This window comes from Physeter macrocephalus, unplaced genomic scaffold (assembly GCF_002837175.3).
Source record: "Physeter macrocephalus isolate SW-GA unplaced genomic scaffold, ASM283717v5 random_512, whole genome shotgun sequence".
Lineage (NCBI taxonomy): Eukaryota > Metazoa > Chordata > Mammalia > Artiodactyla > Physeteridae > Physeter > Physeter macrocephalus.
The window spans coordinates 2,726-26,984 of record NW_021146007.1 but is presented as its reverse complement, the minus strand read 5'-3'; the positions used below and the strand labels follow the sequence as shown (position 1 = coordinate 26,984).

The window sequence follows — 24,259 nt, the reverse complement described above, 5'->3', positions numbered from 1 at the left end:
CTTCCATTCCTTTATCCCACCAACACAAACTGGGGAGGACAGCAGGAAGCCACATTTGAAGCGGCACATGCCAGCTGGCGGGGGGATGGTAACCACGGCCCCCTGAGCACTGCAGAGGTAACACGAGGCATCAGCTCCGGGCCTGGAGCACAGACTACAGCCCGAGGGCCTGGTAGGGAAGGCCACCTCCCACAGCGGTTTGGCTTTTAAAACACTAAGAACAGGTGCGTTCATTGTCTTTTTTTTTTTTTTGCTTTAATAATAAAAAAAAGAAAACCCAGACCTTCTATAATTTATAAGCTATTTTTTGCTATCTACATTATATATAAAATATAGACTCTGTTTACTTTATAACACACATCTTTTTCCCTTGATAAATAACTTTAAAATATCTAGTATACATGCCTTGACTTTTTATGTTATAAGTTTGTTTTTATACATATACATACATATATATACTCATGTTTGTAGAACAACAAACACATACTCGACATTGACAACCAAACAAATGCAATTTTTGGTTAAAAACAACCACAACAAAACAACAGTACAAGCACCAGGCAACCAACAGAAAACCATAATTACTAGAAACTTCTCCCTCCCCTGGGCAAGGCACAGGGCAAGAATGCTAAATACGGTTGGATGCCTGATGGGGAAGGAGGGGAGCGAAGGAGCGGGCAGGTCGCTTCCTTGGGTTCTGTTTCTTAGCCTGGGGCTAGAATCACAAACCAGTCATGGAGTTTCTGGGGAGAAACCATGGGGCTCATTCAACAACGGAGCCCTTGTGATGGCTGCAGGGGACAGCAGAGACCTGGAGCTGGGTTAGTCTGGGGGCCCTGCTCACGCCACCCAGGCAAGCACGACTGCCACGCCAAGCACGGAGCCACTGCATGTGACATGGCCTTGTTATTTCTCTACTCGCTGCTGGTGTAAACAGAAAGGGGCAACAGATTCAAGAGTATTCAGTAGTGCAACACTCGAGGAGCCTGACAGAGCCAGACGCTTGGTGCCCCTCTCAAGAGCTCCAGCGAATGGGGACCGTGACATGGGGAAGAAAATGTCAGTAGGCCACTGCCTTTCACTGCTAACTGGTGTGGAACTCAGGTACACGGTACTTACTGGCTGCACCTGCACACTCTGATGAGACCACTAAGCCCAACACCTCTTAAAGAAGCACAGAAGGTCTACACTCCTCTTGGGAAAAGTTCTGAAGCCCAACTCAGGGCTGGCCCCTCAAACTTGGGGTACTCCCCATCCACCCGCTTCTCTGCCCAGGATGCGACAGGCTGGGGTGGGTCCACGGGCTGCAGACAAGCACAGCTTTATTTCATTACTTATTACGCGTCTCCCTGTCCCCGAAAGGGAACTGAAAGGCAGGGCTCTGAGAGTTGATTTAAAAAAAAAAAAAACAAAACAAAAAACTCCCCAGCGTCGTGACCTCTGCCCTATAAACTTCAGGATTTGGATGGCCGAAAATGGAGGCGGGAGGTAGAGCAGGAGTCCTAAGCTAGTCAAGACCTAGATCTGTACCCAGAGGGCAGGGTGGAGCCCAGAAGTAGAGCTGGCCTCAGGAAATCCCAAAGGTGAACATCTGAATGTATGTCCCCCATCCTGGCCAACAGAATACAAATTAGAGATAATTGTTCACATTACAGGCACAATGGGAAATTTTAAACAGCTAGTTTTCTGACTACATTCAAGACATAATGGAGTTCAAAAAAAATTGATTCAGCTGCAACAGCTCAGGGAATACTGTCCGTTGCAGGTCTGAGTTCTAACTGCTACTCTTGCACCAACTAGCCCTGGGACCTGAGACAAGTCATTTCACCTCTCTGGGCCTCCGTCTCCCCACCTGAGAGCTCTGAAGATCAGGATGGACCTTAGAGTCAGAAAGCTGGGATTTTAGTCCTGGCTCTACCACTAAGAAGCGGTGTGACCTTGGTCATCACTTAACCTCTTGGGGATGTAAAAATAAAGGAACTGAATATACTGGGCTCTGGAGTCCCTCCAGGTGCAACTGGCTTTACTTTCTCCCCCGGGTACCCTTATCAACGCCGAACTCCTCCCCCGCCCCAAAGCCACCAGAATAAAAGTGATGCAATCAGAAACCTCCTTTGTGACCACAGGTTGTATTCAACAGCTGCGGCTATGAGACAAGATGAAGAGTTAAGAGAGGCTAAAGGTACAAATGCAACGCACAGCTAAAATCTGAGTCACGAACAAATGAACTGTCAAAGCCCCACTCCCTGAGAAAAGACATTTTCCTATGTTATATACTCAGTGAGAGCAAAACCCAAGGCCATCCGTAATAATCGGCCAACGTTCTGAAAATGCCCAGCTCTGTGGCTTGCTGCACAGCTTACGATCAGAATCGACTTAGGAAGTTGCTTTGAAAAGAAGCTGAGTGACATTTCCATTTTGGAAGAGGAAGAAAAACCGACTCCTTCTATTTGCAGCTCTACAAGGAACCTTCTGGCAGAACATCAAACGTGGCATCCTGCTCCACAGGCAGGTGACGACAGCAGCAGAGGGGCACCCCACGCAGGTCACATCGAGCTCTAGTCACTGTTGCTCCACAGACCCCGACAGGGTTCGACAAGAAGCGCTTTCCGGCCCGGCAGGAATTGCAGAGGCTCAAACCTTTCTTTGTGGGAGGCAACGTGGTTTGGAGGAGAAGAAAGGTTTGGATTCAGGTGACCCCACTTCTACTTAATAGTTTTGTGACTCTGGGCAAGTTACTCTTTCTCTCAGCCTCAGTTTTCTCACGTGTAAAATGGGACTGACAATACCCAGGACTACAGGGCCGTTTTTATGGATTAAGCGAGATAACGTCCTTAAAATACCCTGCACACGGTAGACGATCAAGAAATGTGGGAGCGCGGAGAGTACCGGCGTGGCTCTCTGAGGATGGAGAAAGGGTCTGGGAGAAGTTCACCTTGAGCTGGAGTCAGCCAAGCTGCCCTTAGAGTCCCGAGGTATCTGCTGCCTGGTGGGCTAAGGAGGATCTGCGGTCCCCTACCACTCCTCTCCATCGCGGGGAGAAGTCGTAGGGGAGCTGACAGTGGTCACGAACTCTCTCTCCGGGAGAAAACTCAGAGCATCCAACCCTTCCAAATAAGCCCAGAGCATTCCCAAACACTTGTGGTTACCCTGACTTATACCTCCTCTCAGAATTTGGAATTTGGAACATTCTGCAGAGGCCGCCAGTGGCACGAGCCCAAATGTTCAGCATCAGAGGCCCCCTCACAGTGACGGGAACAAATCAGGCAAGTGGGGACCCTAAAATGGAGCCTCCATTACCCTGGGTCCTGGAAACACATTAAACAAGGCAGAGAGGGCCGGGTTACTCCAGAGACTTCATCTGAGCTCAAACTAAAGAACCCACTTACTGTAGTTTTTACACTAAGAAAATGAACTATGTCTTTTCTTCCACTTGTTCCTGCCATCCACCTACTACATGCGTTTCAGCGGACAGAATTTAAGAACACTTACTAAAATATTTTTCATGCTTCTTTTTAAGAATGTATATTCTTTCCATATACCCCAGCCTCAAAGGAGAATTTTTGTTTTAGACACTAAATATTTGTCACAGAGCTCAGTGATCTTTGGGGGGAAACAAGTCCTAAGTATTTGAAGTACAGAAACAAAACTGAAACCCCAGGAACAGCCCTACTTAGATTATAAATGACTTAGAAAAATGAGCCTCATAGAGTCACTAGTTTCCTTTCTCTACATCCTTGATCACAGCCTTTTGGGGCCAACTAGAAAAAGCAAATATTCTTTCCACTCAGTTTCCACAAAAGCTATTTATCCAGAGGGGAATTTAGGAAAATCTGAACCAAAACAGTCCATGGCATGGCCCTCTGCTCAAATGCTTACTGGGAGACCTCCATTCTACCAAATCTCTAGTTTTGAACTGGTAGCTAGGAAAGCTGGCAGGCTGATTCTGTCAACGGAGCAGGGACCGTTGGTACGATGGAGAGTTTTAGCTCACTAACCTTCTTCCCACATCGTAGTAAGGGACCAGGAAGCAGGGTAATTCTTTCTAGGGAGGCGATCCCTACCCCTCCGTGCTAGAAAATACCATATTCCCGTGGTGTTTGGACACGGCCACGCAGTACCCACGGGCAGCCTGGGATTCATAGTGTATTGGCCCTGGGAGGAGGAAGGAGGGAGCAACTGATCGCACGGTTCATTTTGGGACTTTGCCCACTCAGAGCCGGGGGTTCACTCTCAGCCCTTTAAATTCCCTTCCAGTTCCACTGCGGGGCCAACTGAAAAGATGTTTAAATGTCACTTGTGTGCCAAAGACAACGGCTGGATTTCTGTGACTGTGAACAAACGCTGTGTACATTTACAAGTAACAGTCTCCACAGCCAAGCTCGACACATGTCCTATGTGGGGTGAAGGATGAAGAAAAGATAACAAAAGGATAATTCCCCATTTTCAAAATGTATTTGACTTGGGCTTTCTTTCAAGACTAGGTCTGAATTTTTAAGAGCGATTTTAGTGACAGTGGTGGTAGTGAGCATTTATAAACCCGTCTGTGTGTGCGCGCGCGCGTGTGCGTGTGTGTGTGTCTGGTTGTTCCCTTCTGGCACTGTCTGCTCCAAGCCTGCAGTTTGCCATCTCCAGTAAAAGCCCTCCCTGTAAGCAGGGGATGACGAGACAAGAGAGACAGGAGACCAACAGGAAGAAGATGTTTTTTCCTACATTAGCCTTCTTCAGCCTACGGGAACTATACACCTCAGAAGGCTCTCAAACCCCATTTAGAAACACTGAAAATTATGTTGCTTGCTGTCCTTTTGTTTAATACCTATTCAAAATTTTTCATTTTTTGATGCGTGAAAGCAAAGGTCCAAGCTAAGGAAAAGAGCCTTGACTATTTTTTTTTTTTCTTTTAAAGGGGAGAGGATTCTATCTGAGTGGACCTGAAGGCTTCCCTTTTAAAATCTACAAAGCTGGGGAATCTCCTAAGAGCCCTTCCCCAGCTTGCTAGGAGAGATGGGTCCAGGGCTCACTTTCCCTCCTGCTGGGAATTGCCACTGTGACCCTGGGGCGCGAGGCTGCCCCCGGCCCTGGAGGATAGCACGGGAGCCTGTGGTCAGACGCACACCTCCTTCCTGCTGTCTCCTCGGCCCCGTGAAAGGACCACCTCAACGCTCCAGTACCGAATCCCTCCTTACAGGCAATTCCACTCCACCGGAAATAGGCTTTTAATTGCTGGCAAATCCGAAGGGATATTTTCTTCTCTGCCTCATCTGTTTCAGTGCAGGCTGCGCCCCTGCTCTCTCCTTTTGGCTCAAGGGAACCCGATTCTCTGCTTGCTGTTCCTGGCCCTCCCTTACCCTACCTCAGGCCAGGAAAAGGGCACTGAGCCAGTTAGGAAGACACTCCCTCCCTCGGGCTTCCTGGGAGGAAGACCAATCCATCCAGAAAGCTGTACACTTTGCTACCAAGGACTTTTTCCTTCAGACACTTGAAGTGGCTTCCTGAAATCTGAACTTTCTCTTTAGCCACTGGCGCCCGCCCCTCCCCACCCCCGCACACACACCTGCAGGCTTGCGTGGGCACGTGAAGATGTGCTGTCTCCCGCCAACCGAGCTCGCCCCTGGAAACGGGGCTCAGAGCACGCAGGAGCATTTGGCTTGCCAAGGAGGCCAAGGTCGGGGGGGGGGGGTGGGGGCGTGGATGAGGGGCGGAGGCCGGCAACCCCTCCGGGCTTCTCACAGTAAAGGGCAGCAGAGGCGGCTGACCGCCTCCGTCTCAGCCGACGCAAGCAGGGACGACCTCGGGGACCGCGGGTCACCGTCCCAACAGTCTCGTTCGGGGCCCCTCACCCGGCCAGGGGCTCAGCCTCCCAGATGTCATTTTCTCACCCTGCCTTTCCACTCCCCGCCCTCCCCCGGCCTACACTCCTCGAGGCCACCTCTCCCCCAGCCTTTCCCCCTCTCTGGGCCCCAGGAGGGAGCCCTAGGTCGCGCTGGGTCCCCAGTCTGGGCTAACAGTACAGGGACATCCGGCTCCGGCGCATGGCCTCGCTGATCAGGTAGGCGGGGCTGAGCTCGGGCTCCTCCGTCATCACCGCGATGTCCTGCCACTCGCCCGTCTGGCTGGACCGCTTGATGGTGTCCACCACGCACAGGGCGTACAGGCAGTCGTCGAAGGTGGCGGCCATGGTGAGCGGTCGCCCGTCCCACGTGCGCCGGTCGTCCTGGTCCTGGAAGGCCTGGCGCACGGCCTGCATCATCTTGATGGTGCCGCGCAGGTAGGGCGAGGGGATGTCGCTGAAGGCCTTCTCGGGCAGCAGCGAGTTGCTGACAGGCGTGGCGTCCTGCACCAGCAGCTCCTGCGCGGGGGCGCTGTTGCGCTGCCCGTACAGGTCGGTGCCCACCGCCAGCAGGCGCCCGGCTGAGCCCACCACGGTCACGTCCTGCTTGAACTCGCCGGGCACGTTGAAGTTGAGGGTGACGGTGCAGCACACGCCGCCCTCCAGCACCATCTGGAAGGTGCAGAAGTCGTCGCTGGTGATCTGGCGGATGCCCTTGATGTGGTCGGTCTGCTTCACGAAGGTCTTGAGCAGCCCGTGGACCCTGACAGCCTTCTGGCCGGTGAGGAAGGTGAGCAGGTCGATGATGTAGGTGCCCACCGAGTGCAGGCCGCCGCCGCCCATCAGGTCGTCGCAGCTCCAGTTGTACTTCTTGCCCAGCAGGCTGCCGCCGTGCACCTGCACCTCGCACACCAGCAGCTCGCCCACGTAGCCCTCCTCGATGAGCTGCTTCATGCGCGCGAAGGCCGGCAGGAAGCGCAGCACGTTGCCCATGATGCTCATGAGCTTGGGGTAGTAGTGGGCGGCCGACATCATGCGGAAGGCGTCCAGCGGCGTGGCCGTGCGGTCGCAGATGACGTTCTTGCCGATGCCTGCGGGCGGGAGGACAAAGAGCACGTCAGGGCGCTGGCGCCGAGCGGGCGACAGGGGGCGCTGTGGCCCCCAAATCGTAATTTATGGACCGGGAACCAGACCCGACCAGCTAACCCTTACTACACTTTTAAAACAGAACACCTTCTACTTATACAAAAATAACATATTCTATACATTTCAGTGTTACTTTAAATATTTAAGTCGAATTAGTTTAGTATGAAACCATCACACTGATTTAAATATTACGGTTTATTTTCATACATTCAAAGTCTATATTTTAGAATTTTTTTAAATGTTTGCCAATATAATATCAAATGCTTCATTTAATATTTTATTTATATGAATCTATAACATTTTCTATACAAATATATTTTACTTGTAAAGTCAAAATATTTCAATACAAAATGTAAGTTCTATTAAAGTGTACAATATCACGTTCTACATATATTTTATTAACAGTTATCGTACACGTGAAATGTTTTATATGTTTTATTTTATTTGTAAAATATAATTTTTATTAAAAATATCATATGTAGAGAAGAGAACAGTGTCTTTATCTGGACAGAACCTGAATACATAAGCTGAAATCATGGTAACGTGAGTCTGATTAAGGATGAGGAAGAATTTCTTAACCATATACTTCAAAAGTCTAAGCTTTTAGCTGTCTCTCCCACAACCAGCAAGCTTGTTTACTGCAAACTTGTTTATTGCTTGCAATAATCAAGCAAGAAGACACCAAGGATTATGTCTTGAGTGTTTTCTTGCTTGTTTATTTTGCATTATAGGTTAGAGCTGGCTGTGCTCACAGACGTGTTTGTTTAATGTTTTCCTGTTCCTTACGGGAAGAGAGGATAGTCCTTATATCTGAGGGACGGGCAGTGACTTGACCCTTGACCTCCCCCGGAGAGGGTGGGGACGTTGGTGCCTTTGGCAATGGAGCTGAGGCCAAATAAGAATTAAGCTTATGCGATGACTCTACCCAGTGCCTAAGTTATAGGTAGGCGGAGGCCCTTTAGGAAACTAAGTGGTTCTGGGTCAGGAGAAAACAAAAGATCCAAGGATAGATGAGTGACAGGAAATAAGAAAAGGATTTATTCCAAGATAAAGCTAAGAGTCAGGGAAGAAAAACAACTCAGCTGAACCCGGAGAAACAGCCAGTTGGAACTCAAAAAATTAAAGTACTAATTTTTTAAAAAAGTATACCGGTTTGTTAGCAAGCCAGATTGAAGGATGCCAGACTGGGGAGCTTCGGGGTCAAGACACATGCCTGCCTATGAGTTCTCTGCTGTCCGGTCATGTTCTGCACGTGGACCCTCCTATGGACAGCTGAACACTCCAGCCACAGACAAGGGACACGCCACAAGGGAGATGGGGTGACGAGACTCGCACCCGTCCCAGTTGTCCTGACCACAGGCACCTGACTTGACAAGATCCATGAACACCGCCAGCAAGCCCAGCTAAGAGGGTCCCGCGGAAGTCCTACAACTGTGGGCGTCTGTCCAGTGGAAATGCCTGGGCCAGGCCACGGGCACGTGGTGCTCTCATTTTCCCATCGGAAGGGCTCGCCAAGCAGCAGAAGTGGCCAGAACAGACCGGAGAAAATAAATACAATCGATGGCTGTCAGTTTCCAGGTGCACATCGAAGTCCAGCCGCGAGTGAAAGGCCTGGAGCCACGCAACGACCCCATCTCCTGGCCTCCTCCACACTGGCAGAGCTGGGCTGGCTTTCCTGACGACCCTGAATGAACAGTAAGAAGCTTCTTTACCTCCGGGTAACCAGGTGAGGACTGAGGCTCTGGAAGAGGGGTGAGGAAACACTGGTTTGTGTTACCGAAAGTGCCGCGCACCTGTGTGACCTCGTGTTCTGATAATACGGTCCTGTCGGCATTAGGTTCGTGTAACACGGGATCACGCTGGCAGGAGATTTCTATGTAAACAGATGGGTAGGTCACTGCAGGTACAGGTGACAAATGTTGCCAAAATCTGCCTCACCCCTGTTGGGTATAGGCTGTGGCCTCTCCTATACCCTGTCTCAGGGTCCATAAAACCAAGACCCCTGATGGCCATCTTCGGAGTACACGCTCTTGTCATATTAACGACACATGAAAAAACAAGTTTATCTTGTTTTTTTCTCTTCTACGAACTATCAGATAAAACAGTAAAAGAAAAAATAAATTGAGAAAAATAATTCACTCCCCTCCACATACCCAAAGCAGTCATCGCATGGGTATTCTTTGAAGCTCTGTAGATGAAAAGATACTGGTGAAAGCTACAGACTCCCTTTCCAGAAGAATGCAGGCCTGCCTCCCCCAAGATTCTGAGATACAGGCATCTCTTCCTTTGGGCTATTTAAGGATGCTGTGGTCCCACACTAGACAGCAGCTTCCTCAAGGATCAAGGCTGGGCCTTCTGCTTTCTTAAGTCTCCTCTCTGCCCAGGGCACCCAGAGGCATGTGATGTGTGTGCAGGAAGCCAGGGATCGTTGCTGCCTGAACCCCCTCTCCGTTCACAGTCCTCTGCACCGTCCACGCTTTACAGATGGGTCTTGGCAACCTCTTAACACACAACATCTTCAAAAGTCAAAAGAGACTTCTAGGAAGCTATCATAAAGAAATCCTCTAAAACGTAAGCACAGCTTCTCGCCCAAAGATGCCGTCACTGCGTGATTTATTAAAGCAAAAAGCTAAGAACAACGCAAATGCCCCATAGAAGAATGGGTAAATAGGCTGTAATACATCCATATAATGGTGTATTGTGCAGCCATTGAACATGATGGTTATAAAGATTTTTTAATGGCAAGCAAGATGATTATGAGGTCATGTTAAGTGAAAAGGGCTCTATTCATAGATATCCTATGATCTCAACTCTCTTAAAAGGACAAAAGAAAAAAACCTGGAAGGGAATACCTCAAACTGTTTGCAGTGGTTAATTGATTAGTAGGATTAAGACTAATTTTTATTTTCTTCACTACCTTTTTCCATATTTTATGAGTTTTAACTTTTACGGTCAGAAAAACATTTGTTTTTCTTTTTGAGGTCCAAAGGAGACACGAAGACTTAACATGATGGCAGAAGGGCCCTCCAAAGCCACGGGAGGGCAGACAGGTTCCAGAGCTCACGAACCTGCCCCAGTTCCTGTGCCCAGGGAGCTGATGAAAGCCCCCCTGACCCTGAACTTTTGATGCTTCCAAGGCTCAGGTCTTCCTGTTCCAATTCCGCAGGACTTCTACATGATTCTGGTGAAGGCTACGGACTCTCTTCAGAAGATCAATTCACACGTACACATAAAACTTTACCCACATCCCCCGCTTGTGCATGGCCCCCTGGGGTTCTGCAGAACAGGCAACTCCATTGTACGTTGTAAGATAACTCCTAGAAGCCCATATAAAGTATTGTTAAAAATAAGATAATGCTTCCAGCTTCAAAGGAACCCAAAATGCAGAGCTAGCAGACTGCTCACAGATTTATAAAGCAGAGTTTGTTTTCTCTGTTTTACGCAATCTTCCCTCAACGCTACCTCTTGGTAGGGCTTCTGCAAAGTGCTCTCTGGGACCATCCCCCAACCACCAAGATCCTTAGGTTCTCTTGGCCCTCTTTTCCCCACCAAAATCTGCCCTTCCAAAATGCCCAGAACCTGAAACTCCAATGTTCTTAACAGTTTAACAAGAATCAAGGGCTTAGGCTAAAGAATACCATTCTAACTGTGGACTTTCAGTCATCAGATACTGTGTGTGTGTGTGTGTGTGTGTGTGTGTGTGTGCGCGCGCGCGCGTGTGCGTGCGCGGAGGGGTGACACAGCCCACAATCTGGGTGTGTCAGATGCCACTGAATATATGCAGGGATTTTTCCCGAAGAAAGCAGACAGATCCCTGCCTTCCAAATTGCCCCTGTCAGCCTGGGCTTTGGGCCTGGCTCTCCAGAAATATCATAGGTCTTTGGTGTCTTCATGATTTTCATATGTCTTAGCACCATGCCTTTCTTGCCACCTCCAGAGAAAGTGCTGGAATGGGCTCTTCAGAGAAAAGCCCTCTCCATTTTGTGCTGGAAAGGAAATAATAAGTAGGGGCATCCTCCCCAAGCCCATGGCTCTGACACTCCTTTGCTATGAAGATAAGTCGATTCTCCCAAGGAGACAGGAACTGAAGAGCTCAGGGAGAGGCAGAGCCCGCCCTCAAAGCAGCCATGGCTGATCCCTAACAGGAAAATTACCACCCTGGTCTCTGCTCTGCAAATCCTAAGAGGACAGCCTATGCCCTGTCACTCCTGGGTGTACAACTTTGCCAAAAGTACAGCAGTGCCATCTCCGCTGCCCTGCATCCACACGTCTCTCAGAGAGAGACACACACACACCACACACACACACACACTCCCTTTAGGTTGGGGGTTCATATCGTCTTGTGGCAAGATGCGTCTTCCTTCTAAGGCAAGAGATCCAAAACTTTAGCGAAAATCGTGCGGCAGAGAATCAAGCAAAGGTACTTGAAACATATGGACCTGATTTCACTCCAAATCCACAAGGCAGTGCGAAATGGACCGGAGGAAAATCCCGAGTGCCCGAGGAAAAGCTGGAGGCTCTGCCAAACCCCAAACATTTCCCGTGCTGGAAAGTGTCAGCAAAGCCCACTGGCTCTCACAGTGATGCAGAAGAACAGCGGGGGCTCTCTTGGTTCTCTGGGCTGTGGCAGCTGGTGGCCACCCCGTTGCTCCCTCCGGGGATACCACTGCCCCATGCTCAGCTGGCTGCACCCAGGGGCCTTGTGGCTACACCAGAAATAGCTGTCTTGGGACCTTGCTGCATTTGTCAAGGGGGTACAACGTGACTCTGATGGGTGGCAGAAGACATGTGGAGACTGGTCTGCGTGTCCTGGGGAGTCTTCCTAACCCACCTCCATGCACACCGTCTGCCCGTTTGCGTGAGGACAAAGAACGTAAGTTGGGTCTTTGGGGAGCCTCTGGGCTGGAACCAACTTACTTTATCAAGACGAGAACCCCTTGTCAGCAAATAAAGTGAGAGCTCTCTGTCCGGAGGATGGTGGGGTTCATGCCTTCTCACCTATGTCACGGAGCTGAAGTTGGGGAGAAAATGAGATCATGGGAAATTTCTGGAAGGTGAAAGTGTCATGTGCAAGGCAGTATGCCTGTTCTTTGTCAGGAGTTTTTACATGAAATCATTTCAGAAGGAGTTTTACTGCCCTCCTGGGACTCCCTCATGGGGAGATGGAGAATTTGCTTCCTCCAGAGCCTGCTGAGTGTGTGCTCTCTATCTGAGTCCAAATATCCACGGCCCTCAGAGGACTCAGTGCCACAGGGAAGGAGTTTCCAACCAACAGACCCCAAAGTCACTTTCAGGCAGCTGTGCCCCTCACGCCCTCCAAGCCCGGGGTCTCCAAGCTGTGGCTGAGAACCCACCCATCTCTCTTTCCGGAGACTGGAGCTTTTATGCGGGCTGATACTCCATCCCAGGGACCCTAGGAGCAGGGCAAAGGGGCTTCCCACTGACACCTCCGGGGAAAGACACATGCTCTCTGCTGTGCCAAAGAGCTGCTGTCCTCTCCTGCCGGTACCTGGAAATAAGGATGCCACCCAGCCACCCAGAGTCATTCTTTAGCATAATCAGCCTGGAACTTCAAAGCATCCCTCCCTGCCAGCACAATTCCAATTACACACTCCCTCATCTAATCGGCAGTGGCGATCTATGAGGCCGACGCTACTTTCCCACCAGTTCTTCCTGATCATTCCACTTGTGTTGACAGCCCCTTATCTTCTGAAAGGATGCTGGTCCTGGAGGCTGGCTTGCGCTGTCCTGGCAGGTTGGCCTAGCCCCACAAGAAGTCCCATCAGATACAGCTTCCTAGTTCCCTCCCCATCCCATTCACCCAAGGCAGAGAGGGCTTTCCCTGAATTTCAAGCAGGGAACTCATTATCTTCCTTTATATTCCATTCCTGCAACATTTCTGTGCTAGGCACTGGGACCCAAAAAATGAGTAAGAAAGATGAAAAGGAGCTCACAGTTTAGTAGAAGAAACCAACCAGGAAATGAGGGATTATGGGATCTAATAGATATAGGATCTAATAGAAGGACAAGCAATGAGAGCACAAAGGAGGGGCTGCCCAACTGACTTGGGCATGGTAGGGAGCTCTGCTGAAGAGATGACATTTGGGCAGGGTTCTGAAGCATGTGTAAGAGTTCACCTCTTCATTCAGAAGCTTTGGGTCCCATTTAGAAAATGGTCTAAAACAAGGGTGTTTTTAAAAAATTCCTTTATTTGAAATACAATTTGAATTTTAAAAGATTTGCACTGTTCAAAAAATAAAATAAAATAAAACAAGGGTGTTTAACCTGGGTCTGAGAAACCACTAAAATTGGACTATTTAAAAAAAATTGTGTGAAACCTGATGTTCATTTTCTGAGGAAGAAGATCATTAGAGTCTTAAAAGTGTCTCTGATTCAAAGGAAATCCAGCAGAACTACAGTTGAGAGTGAAGAAAAAAACATTTTAAAGGCCAAGATAGACCTCTGGTTTCAACAGAACTAAGTATCTGAACAGACAGGGCTGTTTGTGATCGTTCCTTCTCGGAGGCATGGGACATGTGGTCAGTTTCACCCCCTCACTGCAACACTCCACTCAGTCCAGCTCACCCCAACACACACACACACACACACACACACACACACACACACACACACACACACACACACACAGAGACACACACACACGTGTTTTCTTTCAGCTGAGAAAAGCATCAGCAGAAATGACCTGTCTAAACCCTGCTCTCTGCCCTCTGGCCCTTCTTCCATATAAGCTGGGAGGAGAGCCCCTTTGGAGAGATTAAATCCCTCATCCTCAATCCCCGTGACAGTTCCTGACAAACAACTTCGTGACTCACAGCCCTAATCTCATGTGTTCACTACAATCCTGACATAATTTAAAACAGCAATCACCGCCACTCACGGAGCGCCAGCTCTGTGCCAGAAGAGGCTGCATATCTTACATTCCCTTCCTTTTTGTGTGTGTGTGTACACAACCCCACAAGGCAGGTACTAACCCTGTCCCCATCTCACAGACACGGAAAGCGAGCCTCTGAGAGGGGAAGCTATTTGCCCATGGCGCCACAAAACTCAACGACCAGGACAGCTGGCATTTGAACCCAGACACATGCTCCCATTCTGGCCAGCCCCACATGTCAATGCACGCACGTGCAATGCCCACGGCACCACAGGAGGGCTCCCAGGAGGTGGTGTAACGGGCTGGGGTGAGCACCCGAAACTGGGCCAGTGGTGGGCGGGCGTGCCCAACGCTCAGCTGAGTGACCGCCCGCAGTCCCACAGCAACTTCTAATTTCAAACCTGAGATGGAAATGGGTCAGCGTGACCCATATTCAGCTCCTTTTGTCAAGGATGCCCTCTGTGGGCTCTGAAAGAGCGGGGACAGCCAAACAAAGGAAGTCAGCACGGCTAACATGGACAGGACTTGATCTTGAACTGATTGAGATGTTCAAGTGCTTTTCCGTATACAACCCGCCCTTAAAGGCCAGCCTCCATCCCACCAACCCTTTTTACGGACTTTCCTCCACTACCCGGGCCTGTCATCAGAGCCCTCCTTTTGCACAGGAACCCCTGTCAGTAGCTAGATTTCCTCAGATGGTTTCATGTATAGTAGTATCATCTCATCACTGAGCCTGTAACACCCATAACAGGGACAGCACTCCTAAACACTTTTCACTTGCGGTTTCCTTATCGGTCGATCGCACACATTTCCACCGCTATGGCTCATACAGGTTGAGGTTGAGGATATAACCTTGGGAAGTTTCTAACCAGCTCCTTCCAGCCTAGGCATCCCCAGGAGAGAAAAGAAAAGCTCGCCACGTCTAGCCCAGGGAAACCAAGAGGAGATGTTTAGAAACAGCAGTGGGTATGTGGCAGCCAGCTTCCCAACCTCCATGCCTAGAGGTGGCCCACACAGAGCCAAGTGTCGAGGGGGGCAGGGAGGTGGTGGGAGGGCCCCTTGGAGGACAGAGGTCTGGGGCTGGATGCAGTGGCTGCAATGATCAGGACTGGGGACAGAGGAAAATGGCCAGGACCCTCAGTCCCTCTTTGTTGGTCCCAAATAGCCAAATGACACCTACCGCACCTTAGTGGTTTTTATTCTGGGGAGTGGCCTGCACTGCCACCTCACACCTGGACAAGCCAGAGCCAGAGGCACCACCTGCATCCAGGGAACACAGCCAGTCACGCAAGCCTCACTTTCCCCATAGGAGCCGCCACCTTCTGCAGCAGAGGCGGGCAAAGGGTAGAGTACTGAACAACCGGGGCCACCAGACTCATCAAAAAGAGACCGAGCTGCTTAAAAGAAAATGTAAGCGATTGCGTTGGTGAGATGACCAGATTGCACTATGACTCCATTTCCTACCTACCCCCTAAAGATGGAGCTTAGGATGGGGATCAGGACGGCTACAGAGAAATAAAGAAATCTGTACTTCCTCTTACTATTTATAGTGGGAGTTCTCATCACACATCCCAAAGCGTGGGAGACTCGTGGTAGCTCCCAAAGCCTCCCCAGAGTCCCCGACAAAACCTCAGTCCCTGTCAAGGGCAAGTTAACACGCTTCAGAGAAGCACTGTCCTCCCTGTACACATAATATGAATGCAAGACAAGACTTAAAACTAGGCAACTTCTCAAAAAAAAGAAAAAAAAGTAGGAAACTCTTTCCATTCAAGAGGGGTTATGCTTTAGTGAAGGGATCATAGGTCTATTCGCCGAGCAGGTGTTTTGTGGTTTTTTTAATCACTATATTTCACACAGTCTAGCCTCTTTTAAAAGAGAGAAAGATCCAGAAGTATTGGGTTTCTTCCTCCAGAGCCTCCCGCACGACACGATCAGCTGGAGCTGAATAGTGGCCTCTGTAGACCACAGTCCCCACCAATCCCTATTGCCTGCCTATATCAGTTTTCTACTGCTACCCTAACAAACTACCATGAGTGTGGCAGCTTAACACAACACCCATTATCTTCCACTTTTCTAGATCAGAAATCCAGGTGGGCACAGCTGGATCTCTGCTCAGGGTTCCACGAGGCTCCCGCCGGAAGGAATGTGCTTCCCAGCTCATAAGGCTGTCTGCAGAATTCAGTTCCTTAGAGCTGCAGGCCTGAGGTCCCCTGCTGCTTTCCTTGCTGGCTGTGCAGCCTCTAGAGGCACCTGCATCCCTCAGGAGTGGCACCATCTTCAGGACAGTATCAGCATCATGCGGAAGGCAGTCCGTCCCATGCTTGGAATCTCTCAGACTTCCCCCTTGGCCAGCAGCTAGAGAGAACTCTGTCCTTAAAGGGCTCCTGTGATTACATTAGGTCCACCCAGGTCGGCTCCCTTTGGCCATACAACTAACCACAGGCGTGACAGCAGGGGGCGAAGGTCATCTTAAAATTACTCCAGCCCAGTCCCTTCATTTGCCTGTGAGCCCTAGAAAGCTCTGCCAAGAGGAAGATTCTCGAGGATTCTCCCAAGTAAAGCGCTTCAGACACGTGTCAACATCCCTTCCAGACCTCCCTTTGCTTCTATGTTCTTGCAGTAGTTTTTACTCCATCAAACAGGACTCGGTGAGGTACTCTCGGCTTTTTAAAACCTATTATTAGTCTCCTCATTACCACGGAGATTGTGTCCTCAATTCAGGGCTCCCTGTAGGCAGGGGTAATAGGAACAGGGCCAGGAAGGTGGCAGACTTGGCCTCTGGGTGCTAGAATGAACACAAGGAAGGGAAGGGGAGCTGAAATTGTTATGAACCCACCAAGTGCCCGGGCTTCCCGTTGGCTCAGTTAAGCATCAGACAGGCATCGTTATCCCCATTTGTCCAGAATAGCGAATGGAGGCCGAGAGAGACCACGACTGCCCGAGATCATAGACATACACAGGTCCAGCTGCAAATTCAGTTCTGTGATCCCAAAGCTCTATGTTTTCCATTTTCCGTGTAGGGAATTGCTACCACTGGGAGGGTGGGAGTAGCGTTAGGTGACTGAGCCTCAGAGCACCAGGCGGGTTAATAAAAGAAGCCCAGACCCTTTGGGCCCCGCTGGACCCCAGCACTGAGTTGAGAAGTGATTCAGGAAGGTGATGGAGGGAGGGCGGAGGCCAGTTACTGCTTGGAGGGGGAAGAGCTGGAGGCTCCACATGGGAGAACCACAGCCACTGCTGTCCTTGACAGGTAGACGCCGTTGCTCTACACCTGTGGCAGTGAACTGGTCAGAGCAACTGAAAGAATACTATCAGGAAGGAGAGTGGCCGTGGAAACATGGTGGTGACTGCGTTCCCGCATTGAATAAAGGAAGCCCTTAAGGGTTCGGCCTTCTGCACGCAGGCACCTGCTACCTTGGCAGAAGGAACTAGGTAGCAATGGCCTTGCCTCATACTTCACCCCTAAGAAACAGTGTGGTAGCAGAAAAACGACAGCGGGGCCACACTCCTACCCCACCATGATCCTTGGGGGAATAAGTACCTCAGTGTGGCCAGAAACCTGCCTAGGAAAGGAAAGCAGCCTGATGCCCTAAGCTTCCTCACGTAGAAACAAGGGATCTTGCCCCCAGCCAGAAGCAAAGGGAACAGAAGTGCAGCGTTTCTGCTGATGTGACCAGACAACAGTAACAAACCCTTCACACAGCCAGGAGGCAAACCGGATCCAGGGCTGTGGATTATCAGGTCGGGATAATCATTAACAAACCACTTCCCAAAGCACCTTCACCTACAGCATCTCCACGTGTTAGACCAAATCTGTGACAAGGGAACGGTGGGAAGGTGGTGATGATTAGAAACAGAGAAGTAACCTAGAATTAACTAGGTGTTTGTGGACGTTTGGGCGGGGGGTGCTGGAGATGTGTAACGTTCAGGGGCTGCCCAGCACCCGCATCTCCCTGCTCCGTGTGGGAATTTCCCATGTGGGCCTCTTGGTGGGAAGCAGAGCTTCTTCCCATTATGGAAGCCAAGCCAGGGGTTGCTTTCCCAGCAGCCTTTGCAGTGAAGGCACAGGCACACCTGGGTTCGGCCAACCAGGGACACTGCCTGGGCCTGGAACCCGAGGAGGCAGACAGGTGGGGAGTCCAGGCTGGCAGTGGGGATAGCAACGCCGGTCTCCAAGGGCTGCGGTGGCAGTGAGGCCAATGACAGCACCTGCGGCCCAGCGCAAGCAACGGGGTCCCCGTCCACATTGGTTGGGTTTCTCGGTGTGATCTGGACCGATTCCAGCTGCCAAGCCTTTCTGTGCTCTTCTTGTTTTCCAAGCCTGCTTCCTCAGGCAGCTGAACGTTTCTGTGACGAATTAATGTCCTCTCAAAAAACTCCATTCTGCTAAAATCGGCCAGGCAATTTCTGTTGTTGGCAGTTAAAATGCTTCTCTAGTACAACAGGTTTACAAGCTTTCTGGACCCCTTTCTGAAAAGATTGATTTGAGCACAGAGGAACCACTGAGGGCCTATAAATAAAGCAGCCCAAGATCTAGCATGATTTATTGGAAAGGGAATTGGAACGGGGGTCGGGGGGACGTGGATTGAAGTTCTGATTCTGGCATTTGGAACTGTGTGACCCAAGCCATTTGATGTTGAGGGAGCTCAGTTCCCTTATTATAAAATTGGAAGAATAACGGCTTCTTCAAAAGGCTGCCTTGAGGATGAAATGACAACAGGTACTGTCCTGACACATGAAAAGTGCTCATGAATGTCTGCTGAATTCAATACCACATCCAAATAAAAACAGCTCATGTCAGCTCTGAGAGAGACGAAAATTCAAAAGAGACCAGGGGCAGGGAGGTAAGTGCATCACGGCAAGGGGTGGGCGTGGTGGTGTGTGGTTTTGGCAGCGGTTAAGGTACCAAGACTTGAAATCGAAATGGGTTCTAAGTCTGACTTTGCCACTGATGCGATGTGCAAAAGCCATCTGTGAAACGGGGCTGATACCTGGCCCTGCCAGCTTGATAGGACTGCTGAGAATACGAAATGAATAGTTTTTAGGAAAGTCTGCTGGAAGGAATAAGCCTATTGCAAGAATGAAGTTACTGCTGAGATGCAGTAGCAAAAAAGTTCCCCCAAAAAACAAATCTGCTGCAGCGTGCTCTGCCTGGAATCCCCGGGCTGGATGTTAGATGCTCTCGTGAATGAAAACAAAACACAGAGCCCACAGGCACCGGCTGGGGTGCTGAGTCACTTGACACGGGGCACCCCCCCGGCAGGGACTTCTGTTGGCATCACTGGCTATGTGGGGTGGCCCGGGAGGCGAGGCCAGGCAGGTGCAAGGGCAAAGGCAGCAGGAGACATTTGGCTGAGCACCTTATCAGCTGTTCCTGTAAATAACTGAAGCTCAGCTAGAGGTTGCAGATGGGAATCCCTTTTCTGAGAACCACCCCTCACCCACCCTTGGCTGCAGCTGATGTCTGCACGGACCTGGGCTACCGTCATCACCAGGATGAGGGCCCTGTCCACAGAGCTCAGAACCTCAGAAATGGGCAAGACTCGGGGAGGGTGGGGTTGGCAGGGGAACTTTACAAAGCCCCTAACTCAACACAGAGATCCCGTCCTCCCCGGTCCTCCCCTCCCCGGAGCAGCGGAGCAGCGCAGAAGTCAGCCCCATTCTCCCTCCACCAACCTTTCCTCTTAAAGAGACAGTGTTCAGTTTTTCATCTCTGGACCAGATGACAATCCCCCGCACTGAGCAAAAGAAGATTCAGCAAATTTAGCCAACCGTGGCTGAAAGGCCCAGGTGCTGGCTAGGGTGAGTCTTAGAGTTTGGGCGACAATTTGCAAACAGTGCAGGTTCTTTGTAAAGGCAAAAACCTGGCTGGCAGGAACTCCCAGAAAACTGGGCGAACCTGGGTCTGTGCTTGCCTGAGCCATGCTAGCTGAAAGCCTGAAAAGCGAGAGAGCTGGGCTGTCTGGTGACGGCAGGGGGAAGCAGCCCCGCTGTGCAGATGAGGAGATGGGCTGATGAGTCAAGTCTTAATGCTTTCTCTTCCACACAGTGCTACTGTGAGGCCCTGAAGGAGGCGGGATACGGGCATACAGGTGATGACGGCTCTTTATACATCTGGAGGATGCTTCTGCACGGAAGGGGCTCTCTGACTCCCAGAGGAGGGCTCTACATGGGCACAGCGCTGGAATAAGCCTGGCCTGGGGCTCGTGAACACCCTGCCACACATCAGACTTGCACAGAACTGTGGGGAGATGTCCAGATATCTTAGACACAGCAGAGCCCTAAAGGTGTGCCAGAAACAGAGAACGAGGACAGAGACCCAGGCTTGGTTTGCTCTGTTCCACGGTGGGGCGGGGGTCGTTAAGGGCCCTGGAGAGCAGGCAGGTGTGGCCTGTCCCCGTCCCTCCTCCACGACAGCCCTCACCCACCCACCTCTCATTAACCCCTCCTCCTGAGGAAAGCCTGTCGTGCTCAATCGCAGACAGTCTAAATGTCCACCCCAGGAGGAAGGGTTATGGAAACAACTACCACGTAGTGACTGACGAGTGCGCTAGGTACAACGCACCCGGCAAAGCGCAGCTGCGCTCATCAGACCCTCCCCAAACCCTGGAGAGTCACTGTCAATGCCCAAATTCACATCCTAGTAAGTGGCAGAGCCGGGATTCAAACCCACATATTCTGGTTCCCTCCGCGTACCGTGACTCACCTTGAAAAGTACATCGCGATTCTAAATACAAAACATGACTAAAACATGACTGCCGAGGAGCCCAGCTGTAATCACGGATTATCATGTAATTATTCGCGCAACCCACAAACACTTAGTAAGGGCCTCCCGGGGAAGCAGTGGGAGGGGGTGCCCAGCCTCTACCTCGTCTTGTATTTTCCACTACTAGCTTCTGTGCTTTAGAACCACGGTTCCAGGGCTTCCCTGGTGGCGCAGTGGTTGAGAGTCCGCCTGCCGATGCAGGGGACGCGGGTTCGTGCCCCGGTCCGGGAGGATCCCACGTGCCGCGGAGCGGCTGGGCCCGTGAGCCACGGCCGCTGGGCCTGTGCGTCCGGAGCCTGTGCTCCGCAACGGGAGAGGCCACGGCACTGAGAGGCCCACGTAACGCAAAAAATAAAAAAATAAAAAAAAATTTAGAACCACGGTTCCCAGCCTGAACGTCTCGGCACCAAGGCACCCAGGGACCCCATACCGAACTCGCAGGGGCACTGCAGTGTATTTTTAATTTTTGAGGAAAACAGAGTGGTACTCGACGTCTATCTGATGCCGCGGGAGATACTCGCTCTAAAAAGTTCACAGTTTCAATACTGACTTGCACTACATTCCGTTCGATAACATGCCATCTCTGTGAAGCTCGGTTTTCGGCAGTTGCCGTGATGAAAAGCAAATAAACTAATCAAGGCAGGATAGGAAATGAGGGTGGTGTGTTCTATCTGATTCTGTGGTTTGAGAAGTTGTGCGGCGCCCGATGGGTACACATATCCCAGTATCACTCATTCTGATCATTTAAGAATGCAATACAAATATTTTTTTTCCTTCAATTTATGTGTTATTTTTTTCAAGTATCTGGTACGTTGGTGAGACATACTATATATGACTATTGGATACTATTTGGATCTTATTATTTGGACTTGCTAAATGGAATTGCCAGGTCTTTCTTTTGGCCTAGGAGCACCATGAAAAAATTACTGAGACATTAAGAGCACCAGGAATGAAGAATGTTTGGGAACCTCTGTTCTAGAACATTCTGTGTACTCTCTCCCCTAACGCATGATTAGAAGTTCTTTAAAGGCAGGAGCCATCTTATACTGCTCAATACTTTGGTTTCCCCTTGGCATAGTGCTTGGCTTGCTGTAGATACTTTTTAGTACCTGTTCACAATTTACAATAGAAGTCTGAACCTGGCCTGCAGAAGCCCTTAAAGATCCACAGAGGTCCAGCGAGGTGTGAGTGATACAGGGGCTACTGAAACTCCAAGCTCACAGGTCCCACCAGCTGGGCGGCAGAGACGTGTAGGGCACCTTCCTGACCTTAGAGAATAAATAAAATTTTCTGAGCTTTCTGATGCAAAGTAACACAATCAACTGCCTCTTAAGGGTTTTAAGGACACATGGAGATATAAACTTTAGGTACACATCACTTTAAACTTCTGAGATTCTGTTTAATTTAAGCTGAACCTATGATCATGTCAATGATCTAGATTATTTTTGCTAGTCTCAAAAGGCAAACCCACACCTCTAGGAAGACGGGCCCCTCAGCGCAGAGGGGAGGGTCAGAGGTGGTGGCAGCAGCAGAGTTCAAGTCCAGCCCTTGGGTATCTCCCATCTGGAACTCTCCAGCAGGAGTTGCAGGGCTGCTTCTGTATCTGCTGACCAGGAGAGCACAGAGTAAACTGGTTGCTTAGCAACAGCTGCAGCCACTTCCCTGGTTGGGGTGGGGGGAGAGCCGAGGAGGTATACGTCCACAGGGAGGCTGACGTTCTCATCTCAGGCCTGTGTCAGCATCTCCAGACAGGACTGGCAGGAGAGGACCCACCCAGGCAACTGCTCCCACAGGGCTCTGGTCCCAACCAACGTGAGATGACATCAGCCAGCTAAAAATGCCGATGGAGCTCATGGAACGGTCTTTAAACGGTCTTTAAACCTGGCAAGTGATGATGGTGGGAACCTTCTGTAAAAACCAATCGTTCTGCAACAAGGAAGGGTTGCTGTCCTGCTTGGGGCTGGGGAGAGGAAGATAGGGGTCTGGGACCCAGAGAAGATTCCTCTCGTGCATGTCTGCCAGGCTGGGAAAGGAAAGAACAGAATCATTTTTCTTTTCTTTCGGTGCATTAAGGTTAAGCAGTCATCAAGGGGTTTATGAGTATAACTTATGCTATTAGCTCACTGAATAGCTGAGTGCCTTTTTTATGCAGGTCAATTTCTGCTGAGGGGGTGGGAGGGTGAGAGAAGAGAGGTAAGTGTTAAGTGGGGTAGTATGGGTGAGGGGCAGGTAAAGCACCGTGCCTGAAACAGAGCCATTCACCCTTTTTTCGGGTATAAAGCCTAAAGAATGTTCTCTGTGAAAATTAAAGCACTCATAGAGCAGAATAATAATAACAAATATAACAATAAATAATAATATATAAGAATAAAGTCATGACCTATTCCGTGCTCAGTCATGCCTGCTCTGTCTATGCAGCTCACTTCTCCTTTAGATTTCTTTTCATACCTCATTTCCATCAAACACCAGTTTATAAGACTCTCTGTCCTTATCGGTTGGTTACCTTAGGGTAGTGAGTTTGGGCAAGTATCCTTATTTTTTCAAACAGCAGCTTTCTGTTTATGGACCTCTGTTCTCCTTTTTATTCCCAGGCCCTAAAGGGTCACTACACTGATGTCCCAGAGAGTCTCTAGCTCACCCCAATCCCCCTTGTTAAATCCAGGCAAACAAACCTGCACAGTGTTTACGCTGGACACACGCCAATGAATCAGCAGTTCTAGGGCCGCTGCCTGGAAAGCTGACTCCAGGTAGTGGCTCCGCCCACACTGAGGAGGAACCTTGCTCTGCTTGGGGGACACGGGGCTGTCCCCTGCTATCCAGAGCCAGCAGAAGTGTCATCATCTGGCAGAACCTGCTCTCGAGGGCCGGCCGTCATCCACTCCCCCACCAGTGTGTTGCCAGCACAAAGCTCCTCTCTGCAAACACCCTTTATCTTGCTGCTCTGCCTGGTGGTTTTTAACAGGCAGTGTCCTGCTCCACACACACCTAGCCATCAGAGGCTGAGTAACCAGTATCTGTGGGCACGAGGCCGGGGACAGGGGGTGGAGACTTCATGCGGATCCTGTTCCCATGCCCCAGCCCCAACTCTGCCCCTATGCATTCCCTCATCCACAAAGTGAGGGGCTGGGCTGAAGCCCCTCTTCTAAGGAACACCCGCCCCACAGGGTGTTCATCGCCCTGCCATGCACGAGAAAAGGATTCTAGGGTTAAGAAGTCTGGGAAGTGCTTGTTAAAAATGCAAAATAGTTGCAATTCTGTTTTCCAGCCCCAGCCCCAGCCTAGATCTCATTCCTCACTGCCCCAGCAGAGATTCGACTTGCCAATCACCACCCTCGCCCCGTATGCTTCTGTGTGTTCCTGTCTTGGTGGTTTTTAAAGCAATGTTAAGCATCCTGTTACACAGGCACACACACAATAAATACAAGTTGCAAGCACCCTCTCCATCAGCAAAAGGTTTCTCTAATATAGTACTTCTTTGAGCCATTAATGATTGCGCGAACCTCCAAGGAATCAACGACGCTGGAACAATCCCCCAGTGATCCAACCTTTCCCCTCTATAGGAAAGCACGTTGGCAAGAAGAGAGACAGCTAGTGTTTGGACTAGATGTTCCATAGGGGGGCTCCA

General features: G+C 50.2%; 1 protein-coding gene and 1 long non-coding RNA gene across 4 annotated transcripts in view; one reads left to right on the top strand and one right to left on the bottom strand.

Moving 5' to 3' along the window:
* Positions 1-21,976, top strand: part of LOC114485206 (uncharacterized) — a 28,281-nt gene extending 6,305 nt beyond the window's left edge. The window contains exons 2-4 of one of the 3 annotated variants that reach the window (XR_003678684.2): positions 9,958-11,849; positions 15,178-15,278; positions 19,918-21,976. This is a non-coding gene — a long non-coding RNA (uncharacterized lncRNA). Of the gene's footprint in view, positions 1-9,957; positions 11,850-15,177; positions 19,671-19,917 lie in introns of all 3 variants that reach the window. The other 2 variants (XR_003678683.2, XR_003678681.2) reach the window with 2 other exon arrangements.
* Positions 499-13,528, bottom strand: LOC114485205 (glucose-fructose oxidoreductase domain-containing protein 1). Its single transcript, XM_028486174.2, has 2 exons — positions 11,894-13,528; positions 499-6,921 (listed from the first exon to the last, which is right to left on the bottom strand). The coding sequence occupies exon 2, from the start codon at positions 6,863-6,865 to the stop codon at positions 6,002-6,004; it is 864 nt and encodes a 287-aa protein (XP_028341975.1). The 5' UTR covers positions 6,866-6,921; positions 11,894-13,528; the 3' UTR covers positions 499-6,001.
* Positions 21,977-24,259: the final 2,283 nt, after the last annotated feature.